This window comes from Caenorhabditis remanei, chromosome IV, assembly GCF_010183535.1.
Source record: "Caenorhabditis remanei strain PX506 chromosome IV, whole genome shotgun sequence".
In the NCBI taxonomy this organism is placed as follows: domain Eukaryota; kingdom Metazoa; phylum Nematoda; class Chromadorea; order Rhabditida; family Rhabditidae; genus Caenorhabditis; species Caenorhabditis remanei.
The window spans coordinates 24,917,986-24,940,193 of NC_071331.1; the positions used below are offsets into that span (position 1 = coordinate 24,917,986).

The following is a 22,208-nucleotide window of genomic DNA, read 5'->3' on the forward strand; positions in this document are numbered from 1 at the left end:
GCCTTTAAAATGAGTATATGTTCAGGTTAAATTACTAAAACGTTGATATATGCATACATATGTCGTGAAATCAGACATGCTCACATGAAAAACTGACTAAAAAGCTTTGAAAATCTGATAAACGTGTTGTTTTTTCTCAATTTTTGTAAGATTTCACACTGATTTCTGTATATTTTGAGATTGTGCATAGATTGTGTCTCTGCAAAATTTTTGTTTTGAGATTGTGCATAGATTGTTTTTCAATATATTTTTTGTGCAAACATTGTGCGTAGATTGTGTAGATTGTGTATGAAATGTGTACAAATGTTTTGTCTCTACAATATTTATTTACAATGTTAGAAAGGATAATCATTAATTAATTGTATATCTCCTGATATTTGTCCGAATGGTGCTACAACACCATCAACGTAGTGTCCCTTGTCCATTCGAGGGTTGAGAGTCTTCTTCAATCTGAAGGTCCAAAGGCCATCTAATGCATTATCTCCTCTTTTGAACGTTAACATCTCGCCTTCCATGGGAGTTGCTACGCCATCTCGAATGAATGCATTCATCTGAAAAGAATACGTTTGTCAACGATCATAGAACTGATACCTACACTTTCTTTCATAGTGTCAAAGTTGATACTTCCAGTGTTGCCACTGTTCAAACACATTCCTTTTGCTTTTACTGTATAGCTGTAGTTGCCGTCCTTGTCTCTTATCTTCAAAGCATAAACCTTTGGAGCCATTGCAACGACTTCAACCAACTCATTCCCTGGTGGGATTTCGTTCGTTAAGTAACCTAAATTATCTCCCTTGAGGTCCCCGAGAGGATCACTGCCTTTCTTCTGTTTGAAAATCACAGAGTCAGTGTCTAAAAATAATAGTTGTATTTGTGTTACATTTACTCACATACCGCAATAAATCATATTCTTGATTCCAACTCTCTCTATAGCTTCAGTGAGTCTCAACCTGGCCGCACATGTTGTGATTGCCGCAATAGCAAGATTTGTGAATGGTGATGTCTTGAGAAAGTCTTTCTTGGGTCTTCTTGAGATGAAATGCTTGTGTTCGCCATAAGGAAGCAGTCCGGTTGGTTCAAAGTTGGGATCGTTGAAAAAATTGGCCATTGCAAGTCCATCACTGTTGTAGATGAGTCTTGTCTCAACTTTCATTGGGTTTTGTGCAAATTTTCCTGAAAAAGGAATAACATTAGAAGACAATAGATTTCTACTTACCCCATGCGGAATTGAGGAATATTTTGCACAGGCTTCGCAATGCTTTGTTTTTTATGATCTTCAAGGGATCCAGTTTGACTTTATCCATCTCCCATATTCTTGCGATGTATGCTTTCTTTTCCTCATCCGTCATATTTTCCTTTGGCCATCCACTACTTTCGTGTTTCAATTTCAATAGAGGTTTGATGTAATCGGCAAAGAATCCTCCTTTGACCCAAGCCTCTTCTGGCCAATGCCAGATTTCATGGTACTTGAGCACTTTGTACCCCTTTGAAACTGCCTTGTTCAACTCATCTGTGCACCATACGCCAGTCAAAAATCTTTCAGAGACCTTGGTATGTGTACATTTTCCTTCAATATTCTGATTATTCGCACAAGTTCTACAGAGAACAAACATGAGCTTCTTCATTATTTTCTGCGGTAAATACCCCATGGCTGCGTCTTGTGTGGGTAGTACATCACAAAACACAATTCCTATAATGTAAATGTTAGTAAGAATAGGAAAAATATGCATACCTTTAAGTTTTAATGGTTCATCAGTATTGGGAAAGTCCTTATCGACCACAATTGGGTTTCCTCGTGGGTAAGCTGTACCTCCTGCATTGAGATATGGGTATAAACTATTGAAATCATAATAATTTAGAAGTATGTCTTCAATCGCAACTGCCATTGATCGAAATGCCTGTGTTCTTCCTCCATACAATGCTTCGCGTGGTTTGAGTCTTTGATCGTACTTGTTCTGAAGAAAACTTTATGTTTAGCCTATTTGTTTGAAAACTTACTAGCTCAAAGAATTTTTGCATCTCTCTATCTTTTTCCATCTGCTCGTATATTTCACATTCCCAAACAGAATTTAGATTAAATCCCTCATTTAGAATATCTTCTTCTCTCTTCATCGTTTCCTTATACAAAGCTTCCATTGTTTTGTCGGGCCTCATTGGACATTTCTTGTCACGATCCGGATAACACTTTGGGCACCCGTGCCATACACATCCGTAAATCTGAAAAAATTACATGAAAAATAATATTATTCGATACAGAGAAAAAGGTTTCCTTCACCTCACTTGCTGTGAGGGTCAGTCTTCCTTGGGTCTGTGTGTGTGTAAATGGAATGGGTTTGTATCTAAAATGAAAATATACCTCAAAAACTTCATTTGTGGTCTCATTGAAAGCGTCAGCAAAGTAAGAATGTCCATTAGCTTTGATTTTAACTTCTCCTCCACGTAATTTGTACTTCAAATGTAGTGTTGGATCTATTTTCTCAAGCCATTGGATATACTTTAACGCTAACATTGAATTATTTCCCCCTCCATAGCCATTCTCGGGAGTATATCCAACATCTCCCTTCTTGATGTATTCGTGCTTCAATACGAACATAACATAGGAAGCTATAGTACATCCATTGACAATTGGGTTCCAACCATTGAAAGTCGATTCACACATCTGTAAAAACAAAAATACTAACAGGTTGAAACAATTTACTAACCTCAATGAAAGACATCAATGTTAACGTGAGAATGCGAACATCCGATTGGCAATACTTTAGCAGCTCATCATGTAACTTGAATCCATCATGGTAACACTTTTCATACCAGTCATCAAATTCTTTCTTTGTAGAAGGTGCCATGAACTGTGGGCTGTAGTATTCCTTCGATGGCAACGTTTTCAATTCTTTATCGTAATTGTCCGGATGATTGTATAAGTGGGGAAAGAAACCTTTTGCCTCGCCCTCCAGGCCAAAAGCTCCAGGCATTTTGGCTAGTCCCATTTGCAAGTATTGGAAAGAATCACGAAAATGCAACTTTCTTTTCTCATATTCAAACTCTGCCGTTATGATTGTCATCCCATTCAATAAAATTTTTGGTTCTTTTGCCTTTGTGCCTCCTTGCCTATCGAGCTCTGCTAACAACATAACATGGTCATACCTGAAAATATCTTGGAAGTTGAAAATGTTTTATTACTGAAACATACCTTCCACCATTGTGTGCTATAACGTAAGCACCAGCTGCTCGTGGATTATGTAGCAAGAAATCTGCAAAACTGGCTAATGGAGAATCGTGTTTGTTATTTTTGAATGGTGGAAAATTCTTGTAGCTGTAGGTCCATGGTTGGGCGCATAATTGACATCCTTCCTCTCCTCGGCAATCACTGCAGATCATTCTTACACAAATAAAGTTGGGTTTGTGTTTGGGACCTCTTTCGATATGTCCTGGAAAAAGGAAAGTGTATACTTTGAATGTTTACGTCCTTACCTTCGAATAATCCCGACTCTGCCACAATGCATTCCATATCATACACGATAATAGCCCATTGTTTTTGGTTTTCTTGCTTCCTCAACTTTTCCTTCTCGTCAGGGACATGGTGAGCACAAGTATGCCCCTTCAACGCTTTCTCCCTGCATATAGGACAGTATGCTTTTGCGTCACATACGTGTGTTTCTCCACGAATCCTCTCTGATCTATCAATCAAATTACACTTTTCGCATCTGTAAGACATTACTAATGTTTGTCTAATTGCTTAGCTACCTGCTATATTTCTTGCAATGTGGCAATCCCTTCTTTGATTTTGCAGTGAGATGTGCGTCAAAACACATTTTACTTCGAAAGTAAATATTACAAAAGCTGCAATAAATGTTCTCATCTTCTTGTTTGCATCCTGTGGCCCCACATCTCTTGCACTTGGCTTTGCATTTTCGATAATGATAGTCGTCGTCGAAAGTAGAGCATTGATAACAAAACCTGAAAATAAAAATAGTTTATTACAATAAATTGGTAACTTACCTTGATGCATGTTTTCCTTTGGTGTGATTCACATGTTCATAATGTCCCTCATAATAAAATAAACCAATAAATCCTTCACCATCAGGATTGAATCGCTTTTCTTCAGTTGGGACGGCCTGATGTTTGTTTGCAGTCCACAATATTATTTGATAGTTTGAAAGATAATTTGCAAGCTCCACAAGGTCTTTTCGACCATGTTCTTCTTTGTTCACATCCATCCCTGCATCCGCCAAAAGCTGTCTGGCAAGCTTTCCTTGTGCTTCACTTTTGAATGTTTGAGTTCTCTGTAAAACACACATATTACAACCAATCAAAGAATATAAAAGTACCTCTGGTCTTACGAGACTTCGATAAAACTTTTCCATTTTCTGTTTTTGGTCTACGTTTGTCGTGGTTTGTATATCACTCTCCAGTTTTCCTAGTGCAAGTGCTTTTGGTAGACAATGACTCGTTCCCGTGATCCTGCATAGGCTAACACCAAAATGTTGTTTCTGTTATAAAATATATTATCGTTTGACAAATGAGAGTAAGCCTTACCAGTAGCGTTTTTCTTATTTTTTCAATTTTATCGGATTTCCGAGAACCTCGTGTCCCTCTGCCTCGTAGTTGTGATTGCTTATCCTTGAAAACGTTCATAGCAACAGTAAAACTTTCATCTAAGCGGAGCTCTTTGTTAGATTGCATCTGCTTGGCAATCTCATTCATTATCACTCCTCCATCAGCCACTGCATACGTTTTGTGGGTTACAAAGAAACCATCTCTATCGGTATACCCATCATGGTTCAGTCTGTAAACGTTCTTCTTATGATTTGAAATTATGATAAAACTTACTGAAGCCAATATTTGGTTGTTTTCAGATTTCCTCCTGATTTTTTGAGCATTCTACGAATAAAAATGTCCAAGAGTTTGGCCACATGTTGATGAAGTATCGTGTTGTCTTTTACTTTATCAAGATTGATGAATTTCATTCTGACAGTGTCCGCAATCAGAAACTGGTTGTTGTGTCTTCGAAAATGTGGTTCATTAGAAGTTATAACATTTTCTGTGAAGAACTCTTCTTCCTCGGGTGTTGGAAAGGTCTCGCTTCTTTCAAAGTCTCGTAATTGCATTTTTCGCTGCGGTCCTTTGCCATCTAAAATGAATAATTGAAATTTTTTATGTTTCTCATTATCACTCACGTCTTTGTGTCGAAACTATTCTGGCTGGCTTAGATTGTCTTTTCTTTTCTTCTAAAAATCCTCCTTGATTCTGAACTGAACTAGTTGATGGTTGATATTTTCTCTTCTTGTCCGTTCTTGTGTGGTCTACGTTTTCTTCTTCTTTTTCATGTGATCGACTTTCTGGTTTTGTCTTTTTTGTCTTTGGTTCAAGACTAGTTGGTGGAGGGGCTCCTCCTCGTGAATTGTGAGCGTTTAGCGTTTTGCGTTTCATAACTGAAAAAGAAAGGATGAAAAAAGGATGAATGAACGGCCGAGAGAAAAGGAAAAGAAATGAAAAATGAGAGCTCAAAAATAGGTCACCATTTACCATCCGGTAAAAAGATGAAAATGAGCCACAGATTATGAATATCTCAAATCACTCTCTGCAAACGTCAGCTGTTACTTTTTGGTTGATGACGTCATCACTAACTTTTATTTTGTTTTCTTCGTCTCTCCTTTTCATACTCTCTCGTTCTATGGTTTTAAACGAAAAATTGTCATTCGTGATTTATTACGTGATAGTGGTAGGTGACCTGTTTCTGAGTTCTGTCTTTTCTATAATTGTTTTCCAGATTTTCTAATGCCTCCAAAGTTATCCGGTAAACGTGGAAAACGATGCAATTGCATGGACCCTCTTCGGGACGTTCGATCAAAGTATACAAGTCAATGCAAGATATTTTGTACTTTTCGTGAAATAAGATATCGTGGTGGTTTGGGCATACGATGTGAACTCCTTCAGGATTTGGAAACTATACGATTCATAATTGATGACCAATTGGGAAAAGATGAAGCAATTTTCCACTTTAGAGACGGTCGAATTCTTGAATACAGTGATGTGATTGCTAAATGTCCAAGTGAAGTTCCCTCGATTCAAGACGGTGTTAATTTGCTTGAATTTTACAACAACAAGCTCAAGAAGAATATTACTGATGAACAATTTGTTCTGATGGATAAGCAAGGGAGATACCATCCTATTTCTGAACTGTTTATTGCCAAAGTTCCGTAAGTAACTATCGATATATTTGTCAACACTTTTTCAAATCTTTCAGAACACCGTGCTCCTCCTGTCAAAACCTGCCACAGTCCCCATCAACTCCACAGCTCCCAACAACCAACTTTCCGAAATCAAATGAAGATACCCAGAAAGTCTGAATAATAATATTATATGATCATTTCCAATGTCTTTTTTTTTTTTTTTTTTGTTTTTTTTTTTGTATATACAATATTTAAAAACGGTAAAATGTTGAGAATTAATGAAAAAACAATAAAGTTTTAATCGCTAGCATTTGAATGTGACTCACAAACATGGAAGCGTCTTCTCTGTGGATGCGTCATACAAATGTCAAATGAGAATTTTCAATCGGTGTATGAAAAAGACCCCCTTGTAAGAGAATAAACCACACTTACTTATGCCCTCGACTCGCACAATCCTTGCCTGGTTGTGTGAGATGAGGAGTCGCTCACAATTTTAACAACATAGAAGATAAAACAAAAAATTTTTACCCATCAGGTTTTACATGGTTGTGCCTTTCCTACGATCATCATTATCAGATCAAACATTGAGTGAAAATTGATAGAAAGCCTGGCCATGAACTTGACAAAACGTGTAAATTTGGAGATCTGTCCTATGTGCCTAGAACGCGCGAGAACCTCCAAAAAGAGATGGACTCTGTGGGCCTCACATTACCCTCACTTGATGTTCACATGACGGAAAGTCAAGTCTACGGGTCACGGCTCAAAGTTTCATGATAGTGAGTGGTTTCGTCTATCTAAGCAACCTTGAATCTGGCGCCAGATCTCACAGAAGAGAACCCCATGGCGAAATTAACTACATCTGAGGATGGGCTGGGCGGTGTAAATTTAACCATATGACCCAATAGCTAGAACCAGCTGGCGCACCTTCGACGTCTTTTTGAGCTCCTATTCTGAGCCAGTGAGCGTGTGAGAATCCACTGAGCCTAGTATTTGATTGTAGGTGACTGGTCAACTCACAACATAATATCTCGTGGTAAAATTATCACCACCAAGAGGGCGGTTCAAATGCGGTTAATTTACCCATATGATCCCATAGGTCGGGTCAGATGGGGCATATTCGACACATTTTCGTGCTCTTTTTCCTCATGCTCTGACCATGTCTCTGACCAACTTGCGAACTCGAGCCCCACGCTTATACCGTCATTCACTAAGTCAGAGGGTAAATTTATCACCATGGGGGGTAAAATTTACACACCTATCTACTAACCAAGACAGTTGCGGCTTCATCGCCGAAACAGCAAGTCGGGGTGAACAAGGTTGAGAAGAAGAATTTCCGAGGAGACAACAAAAACAAAACCGATACTACAGCTAATAAGTCTGACTCTCATTCGAATAAAGAAGTTACCTGCTTCAAATGCGGAGAAAGGGGACACCTTGCACCGCAATGTCCTCAAAACTCGGGAAAAAAGAAGAAGGGTAGATACTGGGTTAAAAAAGGAGTGCAAAAAACTCAATGTGTTCGAGTAGATGGTCTACATGAGAATCAGAATAATGTGTCTAAACCAACGATGCGTGTGAATGTTGATGGTCAGTTGTTGTCATTCCAAGTAGACACTGGCAGTGAAATCACATTAATTAATGAGCAGAGTTGGAAGGATGTTGGATGTCCGGAACTGGAAAAGGTTCCACACCGAATCTCGTGTGCTAACGGAACGCAAATGTCCGTGAAAGGCCGCGCTCTCGTTTCTTTTGAGCTAAAAGGAATACAGTATACTGATTATGTGTACGTTAGAGCGAAGGACGACAATCTCATTGGGATGTCGTGGATTTCTCAGTCTCCAGGGATGTGTGAAGGTCTAGCCGTAATGGTGCAAACCGTGAATACATCTGTTCCCGAAAAGGAAATCAGCCGATTGGAGAGTTCTTTGCAACATGATTATCCACAAGTGTTCGAGGAAGCGTTGGGATTGTGCAAAAAAGAGAAAGCTCGTGTTCGTACTCTTCCGAATGTGAAGGCGATTTTTAAGAAAAGTCGTCCCGTGCCGTATGGTTCTGAGAAAGCGGTCGAAACTGAATTGAAAAGATTGGAAGACATGGGAGTGATCGAGAGGGTGTCACACACAGATTGGGCTTCGCCCATTGTCGTCGTCCGGAAGAAGAACTCTGATAAGATCAGAATATGCGCTGACTTCAAGAGCTCAGGGCTCAACGCTGCGTTGCAGGACGAGCACCATCCATTACCCACTAGTGAAGATATATTCGGAAAGTTGAAGGGAAGTATATTCTCGCAGATTGATCTACGTGATGCTTACCTTCAATTGGAACTTGACGAAGAAGCTCAAAAATTGGCCGTCATCAATACTCATTTGGGATTGTTTAAATATCGACGAATGCCATTCGGATTGAAACCAGCACCAGCAGTCTTCCAAAAAGTGATTGACAAGCTGATAGCTGAGATACCCGGTGTAGCCGCTTATCTTGACGATGTCATCGTGGCTACTGATACGATGCAAGAACATGAGAAAATTCTCAAGAAGTTGTTCGCTCGTTTTCAGGAATATGGGTTTAAGGTCAGTCTTGAGAAGTGTACATTTGCAAAGTCAGAAATAAAATTTCTCGGTTTCATAGTAAATGGAGAAGGTAGAAAACCCGATCCAGAGAAGACTGAAGTCATCCGGAAAATGGATTCACCAAAGAATCAGAAGCAGCTAGCTTCTTTCCTAGGAGCCATTTGCTTCTACAGTAGATTCGTGCCAAAATTGAGTGAATTAAGAGGTCCGTTGGACAGACTTATGAAACAAGACGTCGAATGGAAATGGACCCCAATCGAGCAGAATGCATTTGATAAACTAAAAAATGCCGTTGCTGATAGCACGATGCTCTCTCACTTCAAAGAGGATTGGAAGATTATGGTCGCTGCCGATGCAAGTCAGTATGGTATTGGTGGAGTTCTAATGCATGAAACTCCAGATGGACAAGAAGTTCCAATCGCTCATTTTGCGAGATCGTTAACTGACACAGAGAAGCGATATAGTCAGATAGAGAAGGAAGCGCTGGCTTTGGTATATACTGTCAAGAAGTCACACAAATTTGTGTTCGGGAGGAAGTTCTCACTTCAGACTGATCACAAACCGTTGCTAGCTATATTCGGAGATAGCAGAGACTTACCAGTGCATTCTCAAAACCGATTAGTTCGTTGGGCTACAACATTGCTAGCTTACAATTTCGACATCAGTTACGTCTCAACTGCTAAATTTTCGAAAGCCGATTGGTTGTCTTGAATGATTCAAAACTATCCGCGCGACGAAGATGACGTCGTTATTGCTGAGATTATCGAAGATGATGATGATGAGGACCAGTTTCCTAAACATCTGCCTGTTACGTCAGAAGATATCCGGAAATCGTCGGAAACTGATGGTGAAATCTCCACAGTTATAGAATTGGTTAGGAATAATTCATGGAAACCAAAACCGAGCTCCGATATCGAGAAATATTGGAATCGTTACAAGGACCGGTTGAAAATAATTCGAAATTGTTTGATGATTGATGATAGAGTCGTGGTACCCAGGAAACTCCAAGAAGCTGTGCTAACTCAATTGCATGAGGGCCATCCGGGAGTTATCAAAATGAAACAAAAAGCGCGAGCTTACGTTTTTTGGAGAGGACTTGACTCTGAAGTGGAACGTGCTGTGCTCAGATGTTCCAACTGCCAAGAACAATCAAAGATGCCTATCGTGGCTCCTCTGAATCCGTGGCCGGCTCCGAAGAAGCCATGGTCTCGAATTCATCTTGATTATGCAGGACCTGTAGATGGAACTTATCTGCTGGTTGCCGTGGACGCGTTAACGAAATACGCAGAAGTAAAGATGACAAAAACTATCTCTGCAGTGGCTACCGTCGATTTAATGGAGGATATATTCTGTGTGCATGGGTTTCCTGAGTTGATTATTTCTGACAATGGAACTCAGTTCACTAGTTCTCTATTCAAGAACATGTGTAAAACTCATGGAATTCAACACTCCACGACTGCCACGTACTATCCACGCTTCAACGGGGCTGCTGAGAGAATGGTAGACACTCTAAAAAGAGGTCTGGCCAAGTTGAAAGGTACTGGCTCAATTACGAGACAGTTGCTAACCAAGTTTCTGTATCATTACCGAAACACGCCACATGCGGCTTTGAATGGAATGACTCCGGCTGAAAAGCACTTCAATCGAAAAATCCGTACCCACTTATCACTTCTAATTCCAAGCGCAAAAAATCAGCAAGTCGCGTTATCTCGTTATCAGGCAAGCATGAAGCATCAATATGATCAGCATAATGCGGCGCGCGCTAAATGTTTTCAGGTTGGTCAAAAAGTTTATGTGCAAATCCAACGTGGAAACAAGTCGTTATGGGGTTTGGGAGTCGTCCGGAGACGTTTCGGTAACGTCTTATATGAGGTTCAAGTTGGTGAACGTTTTCATCGATCTCATGCGAACCAGTTGAGACTGCGTGTCGGAGACAGAAGTAAAGAGGATATGTTTGAGGAGACTGTATTTCCAATGTTTTTCGGACAGGCTGAAGGTGACGGGGTAGAGAACCAACTATCTGGGGGCCCGAGGGTTCACAGGGAGGGGCTTAACTCATTACAATTTTCAGACCCGCTTCAGTCCTCAGATGTTTCCTCAGATTTTTGTGATACTTTCGTTGGGGAAGAGGTATTTGGTAGAAGAGTGAGTGGAAGAAGTGCGCGGGCACCAGAGGAAGTGAACTTTGCTGATGATTGTGATATGATGAGTGACAGAAGAGCAGCTCAAGAGTCTACTACCAGCAACCGCAGTGCTTCAGCGAACACCACAACTGCCACTGCCATCAATCCAGCGAATATCAAAGGTCCACAATCCGAATCCACTACCAACCCAAGTCATTCTTTGCGACGAAGCCAACGGACAAAGCGTGCTCCAAACCGATTCGATCCTTGTCCAGCTCCAAGTCAAGGTCGAGGAAAATCACGAGGATCCTACCATCCGGATCATCCAGCCGCTCGTGACCGAGGTGTTGCTCCAGCCTCGAATCGTTTTGTTCTACCTAATTCGTCGTCGAAGGGGGGAGGTGTTGGCAAGGAACGTGGCCGCCCTCGCTGGCATTAACGTGACGTGAACTTCTACGTAGTATTGAACTCTTAATTATTGATTATTCCTTGGTTTCCTACACTAAGAAACCTGTGCTCAAGTAAACTATTATTCTGTCTATCACTCTCTATTCTACTCTTCCTCACGACATAACATAATTCTTCTAAAAAGGCACGAATGCAAACGCGCTCCAATCGAACTAGAGTTCTATTTTGTAGCAGTTCTATTTTGTAGCAGTTCCATTGCGTTCAGTTCTATTTCGTCACAGTTCCATTTTGTTCAGTTTTATTTTAGTCAGTTCTATATTGTTACAGTTTTATTTTGTTGCAGTTCTATCTTTCCGAGTTCTAAAATCGAGCACCCCAAAAAAATAAGGTTTCTCAGAATTTTTTCCAGTTGAAAACTCTGAAATCTTGCCTCTGTGACAATTCGCAGCCTTGCGTTTCACAGCCTTGCGTTTCACATTCTCAATTTTCCCGTTTTTTCAGGGATAACTTGACTTTTTCAGATAATTGTTTGAGAAGTCGAAACAAATGTTTTGTTGTTGTTTTCTTAAAGGGGATCATAAGAAATGTTGTCAAAAAAAAACCAAGAAAAAGTTTTTGAAAATTGATTTTCTCAAAGAAGTTGCGGTTTTTGTCATTTTCTGAACCTTTAAACTTTAGTTGTCCTGCTAATTCTATGAAAAAATCAAATTTTCAGTATTTTTTGGTTTTTTTTTGACAATCTGTGATCCCCTTTATGAAAACAACAACAACATATTTGTCTTGATTTCTCAAATAATTAATTATCTGAAAAAGTCAAGTTATCCCTGAAAAACGGGAAATTGAGGCTGCAGAACGCTGGGCTGCGAAACGTCCGGCTGCGGAATGTCTCGTTGCGAAATGTCCCAGATCCGAAATCTTCTTATTCCAGAGATCCGAACGACTACATGCTCCCTCAACAATACTATTTCCTTCCAAAGGAATACGCGACGAACACAGTGATCTGTGGATTCTGTTATCGATCTTTTAACCGAATCGACTTTTTCCTTCATATTGTGATTCATGGATTCATCGTGGATCAAAGCGTATCCTGCGAACTCCGACCCGTCACTCTCGACATAAAAGTTCGCGAATTGATGGGACAAAACAACTATTCGGACGCGGAACTCGACGATGAGCCCCTTACGATTCTGTCGGTTGATGGGAAACGATTGAAAGCGAAGATGGATTTGATGAATGAACGGAAAATTAACAATATGTCGAGATTATCTGATATTACGACACCGTTTAAAAGTGAGATAGATACAGATGGAGAGATGTCGACGGTAAGGGGAATCAACCAGAGTTGTGCGGAATTCCTGCTTCCGACTTCCGTTATAAAAATTTAACGCAGAAACATGTGGAAAAACGGTCTAAAAGGACAGAAAATTGGCTTTTCTTCAGCCAAAAATTGATTTTCCACTGATTTTTGCGACTTTTATGGCTTTTCTCTTGGAGGTTTGAATATTTGCGAAAAAAAAACTACTTCCGACTTCCGCACAACTCTGAAATCAACTGGATTTTAATAAATAAGTTCTCGATTTCACTCAAATAATGCTTTTTCAGCCTCGCAGTCGAAAATCGGCGATGGATGCGCGACGTATTCTGACTGAAACCTTCAAAGTGCTCCAAGCAAACGCTCGAAATCGGAGAGACACGTGGAATGCCACGTCTTCTTCCTCTTCCTCAGATGACGATGACAATTCAGAAGACGAACGATTCGAGAAGAAACTGGAAATGGAATCGACAACGAAACTGGAGAGATACGAAAGATCGAAAAGTAGAGAACCGCCCGCTCAGTTAGAGAAGAAAAAGGTGGATGTATCCAGTATGAGACCTGCTGAAATTCGAGAATGGATTAGGAGAGAAGCGAGGAGAAGAGGAGCCGATTGGACGGAGGATTCAGATGAATCCACGTCTTCTGATGATGATGATTCTGAAGAGAAGACGTCGACGATGGGGAAGAAATGGGCGAATATGAAGTTGCAGGATATTAAAGAGAAGTGAGTGAGAATTCTGGAAATTCTTTGACGAGATTCTAATATTCCATCTCAAATGTCCCAAAATCATTCCATTTTTTTTCAGAATCCGTCAAGCGGCCAAACGAAGGAACGTGACACTATCAAGCGGCTCATCGAGTAGTGACAGTGATGATAACTAAACAAATAAATCAAAAAATTCAATTTTTTTCAAACCAAATCCCACTTATGCATGATATGATCTCTGTGAATATAATTATAACTTTTTTCAATTATTTTCCAATGTCTAACTTGATTTATTTTCTATTGATACTTGTGAATTTACAAATTTTAAAATCAATTCTATTGTTTTCTGGATTTTTTACCTGTTCAACAGCTCAGGCACGATTTTTTTGAAAATTTTCTTGTTCGTTTCCAGGTTCTGAAGAGGTCAAGTGACTCAAATTTTTCCAGATGCCCAAAAAATGCATCGAATTATCCGATTTACCACCGGAAATACTGCAACTATTGGTGGAGAAATGTGATTTTGTTACAAGGTTGGTTTTTTTATTCTCAATTAGTTATTCTTAAATTTTTCAGCTAACTTCTAGCTAGAATTTTTGTTTTTAGCCACTTTTTCGCTGAGGAGAAGTTGTTTTCCTTCTAAAAATCTGGAAAAGGTATATACCGTAAATTCTGTATTATAACGGCACCTGTAATAGAACGGCACCTGTATTATAACGGCACCCCATCTATACTCAGAATTCATGAATGTGATCATCCCGGTGTCTTTTTTTGGTTCTGACTAGAAGCAGCGTGATTAGTAACTTCTTGATCAGCCGATAGAACTCCCAAAAAAAGTTTTTCCGGTAAATTTTAATAAGTTTCTGAAACCACAAAATTTCTCTGGGAGCTGGTTGAAAAATATAACTGCATGCCGTTATAATACAGTATTTACGGTATTTTGTTGAAAAATGTCTGTAATGCTTTTCAGACACATTTGTAAAATATCAACAAAAAAAATTGCCCCGAAGCGTTCGCTTTCTAGAAAAGCTTTCTCAAAATATCTCAATTTTACATCAAATGATTATTTCCAGACGTCGACTCCGCGCTTCCTCTTCCCTCATGTATCAAGTCGTCAATTCCACAAAACTATACATTCATTCAGTGGATATGAGCTTCTGCGGTTACGAAATATTCGTGAGTCTTTCAGTCGACCCACCCTTCCAACACCATTACAATCTGACATTCGAGAAAAATGAGACTGGCGGAACTCGAATGAGGTCTGATTTTCGAAAGGAAGTGTTGATTGAAAACTCGGATCCAATGAATGCAGCGATCGACTGGTTCGTACAGATGTGTCACCAGAAGAACGTCACAATCGGAAAGTTGTACACGGATGTGAGTACACACGAAACGAAAGAAAACAATTTGCGAAACGGAAAAAAACAATTGGCAGAAAAACTCGACAAAGTTCTGGGGAAAAGTGAAATCCCATTGAAAATCAAATCGATTAAATTTGCGGATTGGGGACTCGTCGATTCTGGAAATGTCATGTGGAAGATTACAGAGTATTGTGATAAGAGACTGCTGAAAGAGATGGAAGTGTTAATAGAAGGTATGTGCCTGGGTGGCGTTGATCGCCTCGAATTTTTAGCCGAAATTTGAAAATGCGACGAGAGAGTGTGCGAATTGAAGAAACGCAGACGCACTCTCTCTCTCTCTCGATTTTACACACTCTCTCTCGTCGCATTTTCGCCCACTTTAAAATCTTTCAGGGCCCAAAGCGTTAGCACCTCCCTGGATCAATGTGTATTCTGATTTCGAATTGTTTGGAAAGCAGGACGAAATTGTAAAAAATTTGAAGAAGATTCAGGTGAGAAATTAAAAAAATTAAAATTAAAATCCCTTCCCTGATTTCCAGATCAACGATTCCTTCAATGTTTCCGTTGAAGACGTTCTATCTCTGAACGCATCTGTGATCTACTTGGATTCCCCGAATTTCACAAACGATTTTGTCTACAAACTCATCGAAAAGTTCACAAACAGAAGAGAAGATGGTTCGGCATTCTGTATTAAGAACTCTAGCGAAGAAGACGATTTGGATTTCAAACTGATTCCGATTCCGCCAGGATTCAAGGAGACGGATAGTACAAGAAGATTGTGAGTTATTGTAATTTCAATGAGAATTTATCATAAATTTCAATTTTCAGCAAGAAATACAGCAATCAACTCATCGGCACAAACCATCCGACCGTCTACCTCCGTGTCAGTGAAGATCAAGTTCTTCTTCAGATTGGAGACACCAAAAAAGGGACTTTCTTTAGTGACAATGAGTTCGATTTCGACACAAGCGGCGACGATTCTTCTTCTGGTACGGACAGTGATTCTGACGCGAATGATAATGCACCCGAGTAGAATTATGATTTGATTTTTTTTTGGTATCGATAATTCTTGTTCTGACAACTGCTCTCTCGGTAGAGCACACTCGTTCTTTTGTTGTGAATTTATGTTTTTTTTCTGATTTGTTGTGTGCTCCAAGTGGGCAATTCAATAAAATTTAGTTCGAATCAATCAGCGTTGTTTTTTTGTTTTGTTTCCGGAAACTTGGTGTTGTTTCCTTGTTATTTTTCCCTTTTTGAATTCACGCGTTACTTTCTAATCTTGAATTTTCGATTTCAGAAGTTTTCGATTAACAAAAAATTCATTCCAGATGACCGAAAAATCAATCGAATTATCCGAATTACCACCGGAGATTCAGCAATTACTGGTGGACAAATGTGATTTTATTACAAGGTTTTTTTTAATTCTCAATCAGTTATTCTTGACTTTTTTAACGATTTTTTTTCGCTAGAATTTTTGTTTTTAGTCACGTTTCGCTGTAGAAAAGTTGTTTTTATTCAAAAAAAAACAAGAAAAACAGTTTTTTTGGAAAATGCCAGTAATTCTTGATTTTCAGACACATTTGTACGAAAATCATTCAATTTTTCAAAAAAAAGTTGTTCTGGAGCGTTCGCTTTGTAGAAAAGCTTTCTCAAAATTTTTCAAACGAAAATTTCCAGACGTCGACTCCGCGCTTCCTCTTCCCTCATGTATCAAGTCGTCAATTCCACAAAACTATACATTCCATTTGTGAAAATCAAGGAACTTTCGAACGAAGGAGTATTCGTGAAGCTGACAATCAATCTCTTCAAAGACGATTACACGCTGAAATTCAAGAAAAATCAGACAGGCGGGACAAGAATTTGTCAAGATTTTCGGAAGGAAGTGTTGATTGAAAATTCGGATCCAATGGATGAAGCGGTCGACTGGTTCAGACAGATGTGTCTTCAGAAGAACATCACAATCGGACAGTTTCAAATCGGATCGACTTACGACTCGAAAATATTTACAGAAGAACTTGACGAAGTTCTGAAGAAAAGTGAAATTCCATTGAAAATCAAATCGATTCATTGTGTGGGAACAGAATCTGGTGATTTGATGTGGAATTATTTTCGGAAATCGGAAATTTCCGAAATTTCCGAAAAAAACATTTCGGAAATTTTCCGACGGAAAAAGGTTCTGAAAAAAGTCGGAAATTTCGGAAATTTCGGAATTTCCGATTTCCGTTCCGCACATCCCTGATTGTGACGACACGGCCGTAAACACCGTCACGATATTTTTTTATAGTTTTCGCTGAAATTTTTTGAAAATTGCTCAATTTTAACGCTTTTGGTGCATTTTGCTTGCTATTTTGTTAATTTTCGTTCCTTCCGATCGTGTTTATCTCATTTTTACGCGTCACCGACCGTTTTTTACACAGGTTTCGCTGATTTTAACCAGAGAGATGATACCTTCGAAATATTATTTATTGTCCACTGCTTCTCCGTTGCTTTTCATGATCATAATGTTCGTTTTTTGAGATGCCGATCACTTAAAAATGCGGAACTTCGAAACTTTGATATTTTTGAGTTTTCGTTGAGGTACTGGTTGTCACTAAAACTTGTTTTCTTCGCCGATCGTTTTTAATTCAGGGTTTGCCGAGTTTAGTTAAATAGCTTTAAAATAATGCTTATTATTTTTTGCTGCTTCTCCGTTGCTTTTGAATTGTTCATTGTCAGAAGTGTCCTTCACTTTTGAAAGTGAAAACTGACAAAAATTGTTGTCTCTTTTCTCACAAATCTCCGTTCCTTCCTATCAGTATGTAATATAGGACGATAAATTATTCGATGCGGTCTCGAAACCACACACTGCTCCTATCGAGTTTATCTCATTTTGTTGCTTTGGCAAAGCTGCAGTTGCCCGCGTATAAATACGGGGTGATAGGGTCCTGATAAAAATAGACGACAAGTACACAGTTTCTTACAATAAATTTACTTTATTGCAAGAAAATAAGAATAAAAGCGATAACTTACAAAACAACAGTCAAAAGCACAATCGCTAAAATCAGAACTAACCCTGAAAGCCAACCGACTTCAGAAAACTACTTGCTGCCACGTGGAGTACACGTGTCCACGTGAACTGACGCGCTGAAGTTACGGTAGGCGCGTGAGGCTTTGGCAGAGTGTCGTTGCGTATTTATTGTGAGGACTCGGAGAACTACAGGGTTATGAGGGACCTTGACACGTACCTTGCCACCGGCAACTTCTCCCCCCCCCCCCCCCCCCCCTCTTACATAAACCGGTCCCCGACCGGTTCGAGTACTCTCACAGATACGACTTACATTCTTCTCCCCTCAGCTTACAACACCTAGCCTAAACTCAGTCACACCACCCTAACATAAAAATAATAATTAAGTTGTCTTCAGGAAACCTCAATGCAAAATACTACCATCATTTTACACTACTACTAAAACAAAACAATTAATTAACAATTTTGGTTAGTCTCCTCGTCTTCCGTGAGCTCTAACAAGAATACAATCGCTTCTACATTCGTAAAACCGAATTTATCCTTTCACGTGTTCAACGCACTTTTCCGATACTCAAAAATGGATTTTCCCTTCTCGCCGATCCTAGGAGTTATGAGAATCTTCGATTCTCTAATCACCGTCTTCTTTGGTTTCATCCCTTCTTCTTTCTCCTCCGTCACTGTTTACACAACGATTTCCTCGTTCTTCTCCGGTGTTTTCTTGTAAGGATCCGTGTTTCCAACACTGATTCCAAGATTTCCTACCATGGAAACCTTCTTCTCCTCACTACTCGTCCCACCTCTTGACAGACTTCTTTTGCTTTTCCACTTTCTCGCATCTCTCTTTCCCTTCTTCTGTTGCACCTCGGTTTTTTCCTCACCCTTCACTGTTTCCACAGCGATTTCCTGGGCTTCATCCCACAAGCCATTCGACTTGCGTTCCTCCTGCTCCAGCTTCTTCCTCAGTTGCGTCAGCGCCTTCTCCAGCTTATTGACCTGGGCCTCAGCCACCTCCTTTTCCCTCTGTATTTTCTGGATTTGCTCCCCGAGCATCTCCCTTTCTTCAACCCAGCACTCCGTCAATAAGTTTTTCTCGACTTGCACTTGCGCTGCTTTCGCACACGCCTCTCTCAACTCTTCCACCGATTCGAGTTTGAACTCTCTCATCACTCGAATCACCGATCGTGGCCATTCATTTCCTCCGATTTCTTCGAACTTTTCCAACAACTCTCTGTGGAAAGTTCTCATCGGCTCCAAGATCGCCTCTCTCTCCTTTTCGCTGCATTTTGTTGTCAACTCTTCGAATTGCAACCTTGTTTCGTCTTCCACTTGGACGCTGCTAGCGATGAGTTTGGTGAATTTCTTCCCTTTCTTTCTTCTCTCCTTCGAGCTCATTGGGATTTCTCGACAATCATCCGATCGCCGTCCCTTTTCAACGTTGAGTGCTTCGACGATGTTTTGTCGCTCATCTTCTGCGTTGTCGTTCGTAAACAAAGTCTTTATTCAAAAACTGTCTACTTTTCGTTGATTCTCAATCGACGAAGAAACTTTCGTCACGAAGATTACTTCGATTCTTCGAATGATTCCTCCAAGTTCCAACGTTTTTCAACGCAAGAAATTGCCAAAAACCAGTAAATTATTCCTCCGTTTATTCAAACAGAAGAAAAAACCAGAAAATTGCAGAAAACCGAGGAAGAATAACGAAAAAATGATAGACACGGTTCTGCCCCCAAGTTGCCCGCGTATATATACGGGGAGATAGGGTCCTGATGAAAATAGACGACAAGTACACAGTTTCTTACAAATAGTCTTTTTTTTTCGGTTTCTCCTGTTGAAGGAATCGAGTCGCGATTCATGTTTGATTAGTGGGCCCGTGGGCGCGTCTGGTAGTCGTGAGGCTATGGATTCGTTACTGCAAAGTTTTCCCAGTTTTTTATCCCAGGGACCATTCTCGCAGACACGAATTTTTTCAGTTTTCATTCGAATGCCTGTTTAACTCATTTTCTCAGCGTTAAAGTTTTCAAATTCAAAGTTCCTGTAGATTTACCGTAAAAACTGTAATAGAAGGGCACCCAGAGAAATCAGTTCTAGACGGTATATCTCGCTTTCCAAAAATATATCAAAAAGTTGTCAAGAGACAAAAAATTATTCAATATCCATTGAATATTTCATTAGTTGATAAAATTTTCATAGCTGTGAAACCCGCCGAGCCATAATGCTCTAAACTATTCCACGTGGGTGCCCTTATATTACAGGTTTTACGGTATCCTCATTTTAATCGAAAACTTTACTTTTTTGCATCAATTCGTTGAAGTTCTGTTGTTTTTTGGCAACATCTTTCTTCCGTTTTCTGCCGTTTCTAGTTCTTTTTGTCAAAGTTCTTTATCGCTAGCTTTAATGTTGTATTTTGCTCGTATGTTTTTCTAAACTCTAATTTCAACTCTAGTTTCCTAATCATCCAAAACTTTATTTGTTTTCTAGGAAATTTTTTGCTGAAATCCGTATTGCTACTTTTTTTGCGCTCCATTGCTTTCCAAGTTCATTTTCAATGTCTCCTTTGTTTTCTTTCATCCTTATTATTTCTTTCCAAAATCTCTAGCAAAATTCACATTTTTCAGAACCGACGCCAATAGTTCTCGAAAACTTGAAGAAAGAAGCGATGATGAGTGTATACAACAAACACTCTAGCTTTTTTCAAGTCGGAGAACCTCTTCCAGTTCTTCGCACGCGTGCCCTTAGGAACGACTCCGGATCAGTGGCTAGTCTACTGTTCCATGCGTTTAGGAGTAGGTTCACAATTCGCGATGATTACATCCACTCCGGTGATTAGATTTATGAGCGAATTAGAGGACAAAAATATAGGACGGTGATGACAACGAAGACAAAGCAGAAGGAATGAAGCTGATGAAGGCAACTGGAAACTGAAGGAATTCAATCAGATGAACACGGTGAGTTTTGAAAAGTTTGTCCACAAAAAGGGGCGGATGCGGCCAATGAGACTCACGGAAATTATTGCAACCCGAGCACGCGTTTTTAGCAATAACAGCGTCTGCATTATCTAGTTTTGCAATAAGCCAAATTTTAAGTAGTAAAGCAGTTTGTCCGTTTTTAGCGAAAACTTTTCAATATGAAACATATTTGTTTCATTTTCCGGTGATTAGAGGTGTGTCTAAAAATGATTATTTAAGGCGGAAAACAGTTTCGAAGCACGAACGAAGCCATAATGGAGGTACACGCGACTTTTCATTGCTTGGCTGGGGCATCACCTCTCGGACGCACATCGATGACACAAGAATTCGACGGACAGTTGGCTGCGTTGGAGCTGGCTTGCGCGAAAGCTACTTTTCCATTGGACAGTGAGAAACCGAGAAATTATTCGTCAAAGATGTCAAGCTGGTATGGACAAGTGAGTACTGTTTGTCATGAAAGTTGTTTAAACTTCTAACGTTTCAGACGGCTCCAAATACATCCTATACCACTTACGATCAAATCACTGACGAACCACTGACGATCAAATCCAACTGACAATCAAATCACTGACGGTTACCAATAACTACAGGTGAGGATATAGTGGATATAGCTGAAAATGAAATGAGAAATTATTTCAGAGTGGAGATGGAGAATCGATAAGTGTAAAGCGACAACGCTTAACAAATTGAATGCCTGGAAGTGGATCCGTCGACATTGGAAGGCAGAGAAGATGAAAAACACTGAAACTCGAAGGAAAACGGATGAATTCTCTCAGTCGATACTCGAATTCGACCTTTTCTCACGAAGCGAGTGAAATGTAAAATCTGTCGAGTGGTGAAACAAGTTGTTTTGTTCAATTGAAAGAATATTATGATTGATTTATATTGATTATCTGAAAATAAATATTTATTGTGATCCCTGTTTTCTTAAATGTCTTTTTTTTTTAATTATTCATGGTAAAGGAATTAGAAAGAAACTGAGCTCAAAATGACAATATTGAGCTAGTAAAACTTTTCAAAACAAACAATCGGAGGAAAAATTGAAGATATGAATGAAGAAATAGAAGAAAAAGTTGGATTGGATTGAAACGAGTGAGGAGTTTCGCACGAGATTCATCGACGCCAGGAAGACTGAAATAATATTCACATATATATCAAGTAGCAAGGCTGTCACGGCGCTCGGCTTTTAGGGCCGCAGAGGCCGCGGATTAACCAAATGGGCTGAATTTTTGTACATCGACTAATCTTTTGGTCCTCTACAAGGCCGCCTGAAGAAGCGCAAATTTTCCATGGCTGGGAACTGAGATAAGGAATCTGCCGACGGCCTTTTTGACAGCCTTGTCAAGTAGTCGTCTAACCTGATCTCCTTGTCGATTTCACATTCATTCCACCGCCTCCGTTGAACGCTGGTGCCTTTCCTTCTTTCTACTTCTTTGTTGACGGGAATGCATACATTACCCTACGGAAATATAAGAACAAACCTCTAAATACGCAGCGGGCCGGGGAAAACTAGTACCAAATGGTTTTTAAAAAAGGTCAGTGACATAGAACTCGTCGAGATCTACATTTTAGTATATTTTTCAGCGCA

General features: G+C 39.7%; 6 protein-coding genes across 6 annotated transcripts; 5 read left to right on the forward strand and 1 right to left on the reverse strand.

Annotated features, from left to right (window-relative positions):
- Window positions 1-5,775: 5,775 nt before the first annotated feature.
- On the forward strand, window positions 5,776-6,347 carry GCK72_016175 (uncharacterized protein; the record flags this gene model as incomplete). Its single annotated transcript, XM_053731368.1, has 2 exons — window positions 5,776-6,197; window positions 6,245-6,347. The coding sequence occupies 2 exons, from the start codon at window positions 5,776-5,778 to the stop codon at window positions 6,345-6,347; spliced, it is 525 nt and encodes a 174-aa protein (XP_053586140.1).
- A 5,868-nt stretch (window positions 6,348-12,215) lies between these two features.
- Window positions 12,216-13,468, forward strand: GCK72_016176 (uncharacterized protein; the record flags this gene model as incomplete). The annotated part of the gene is made up of 3 exons (XM_053731369.1): window positions 12,216-12,593; window positions 12,874-13,310; window positions 13,393-13,468. The coding sequence occupies 3 exons, from the start codon at window positions 12,216-12,218 to the stop codon at window positions 13,466-13,468; spliced, it is 891 nt and encodes a 296-aa protein (XP_053586141.1).
- A 271-nt stretch (window positions 13,469-13,739) lies between these two features.
- GCK72_016177 (uncharacterized protein) lies at window positions 13,740-15,683 on the forward strand (the record flags this gene model as incomplete). Its single annotated transcript, XM_053731370.1, has 5 exons — window positions 13,740-13,822; window positions 14,363-14,883; window positions 15,044-15,141; window positions 15,190-15,428; window positions 15,479-15,683. The coding sequence occupies 5 exons, from the start codon at window positions 13,740-13,742 to the stop codon at window positions 15,681-15,683; spliced, it is 1,146 nt and encodes a 381-aa protein (XP_053586142.1).
- A 295-nt stretch (window positions 15,684-15,978) lies between these two features.
- GCK72_016178 (uncharacterized protein) lies at window positions 15,979-16,889 on the forward strand (the record flags this gene model as incomplete). Its single annotated transcript, XM_053731371.1, has 2 exons — window positions 15,979-16,061; window positions 16,328-16,889. The coding sequence occupies 2 exons, from the start codon at window positions 15,979-15,981 to the stop codon at window positions 16,887-16,889; spliced, it is 645 nt and encodes a 214-aa protein (XP_053586143.1).
- Window positions 16,890-18,335: 1,446 nt separating this feature from the next.
- Window positions 18,336-19,046, reverse strand: GCK72_016179 (uncharacterized protein; the record flags this gene model as incomplete). The annotated part of the gene is made up of 1 exon (XM_053731372.1): window positions 18,336-19,046. The coding sequence occupies one exon, from the start codon at window positions 19,044-19,046 to the stop codon at window positions 18,336-18,338; it is 711 nt and encodes a 236-aa protein (XP_053586144.1).
- Window positions 19,047-20,874: 1,828 nt separating this feature from the next.
- GCK72_016180 (uncharacterized protein) lies at window positions 20,875-21,176 on the forward strand (the record flags this gene model as incomplete). The annotated part of the gene is made up of 2 exons (XM_053731373.1): window positions 20,875-21,057; window positions 21,105-21,176. The coding sequence occupies 2 exons, from the start codon at window positions 20,875-20,877 to the stop codon at window positions 21,174-21,176; spliced, it is 255 nt and encodes an 84-aa protein (XP_053586145.1).
- Window positions 21,177-22,208: the final 1,032 nt, after the last annotated feature.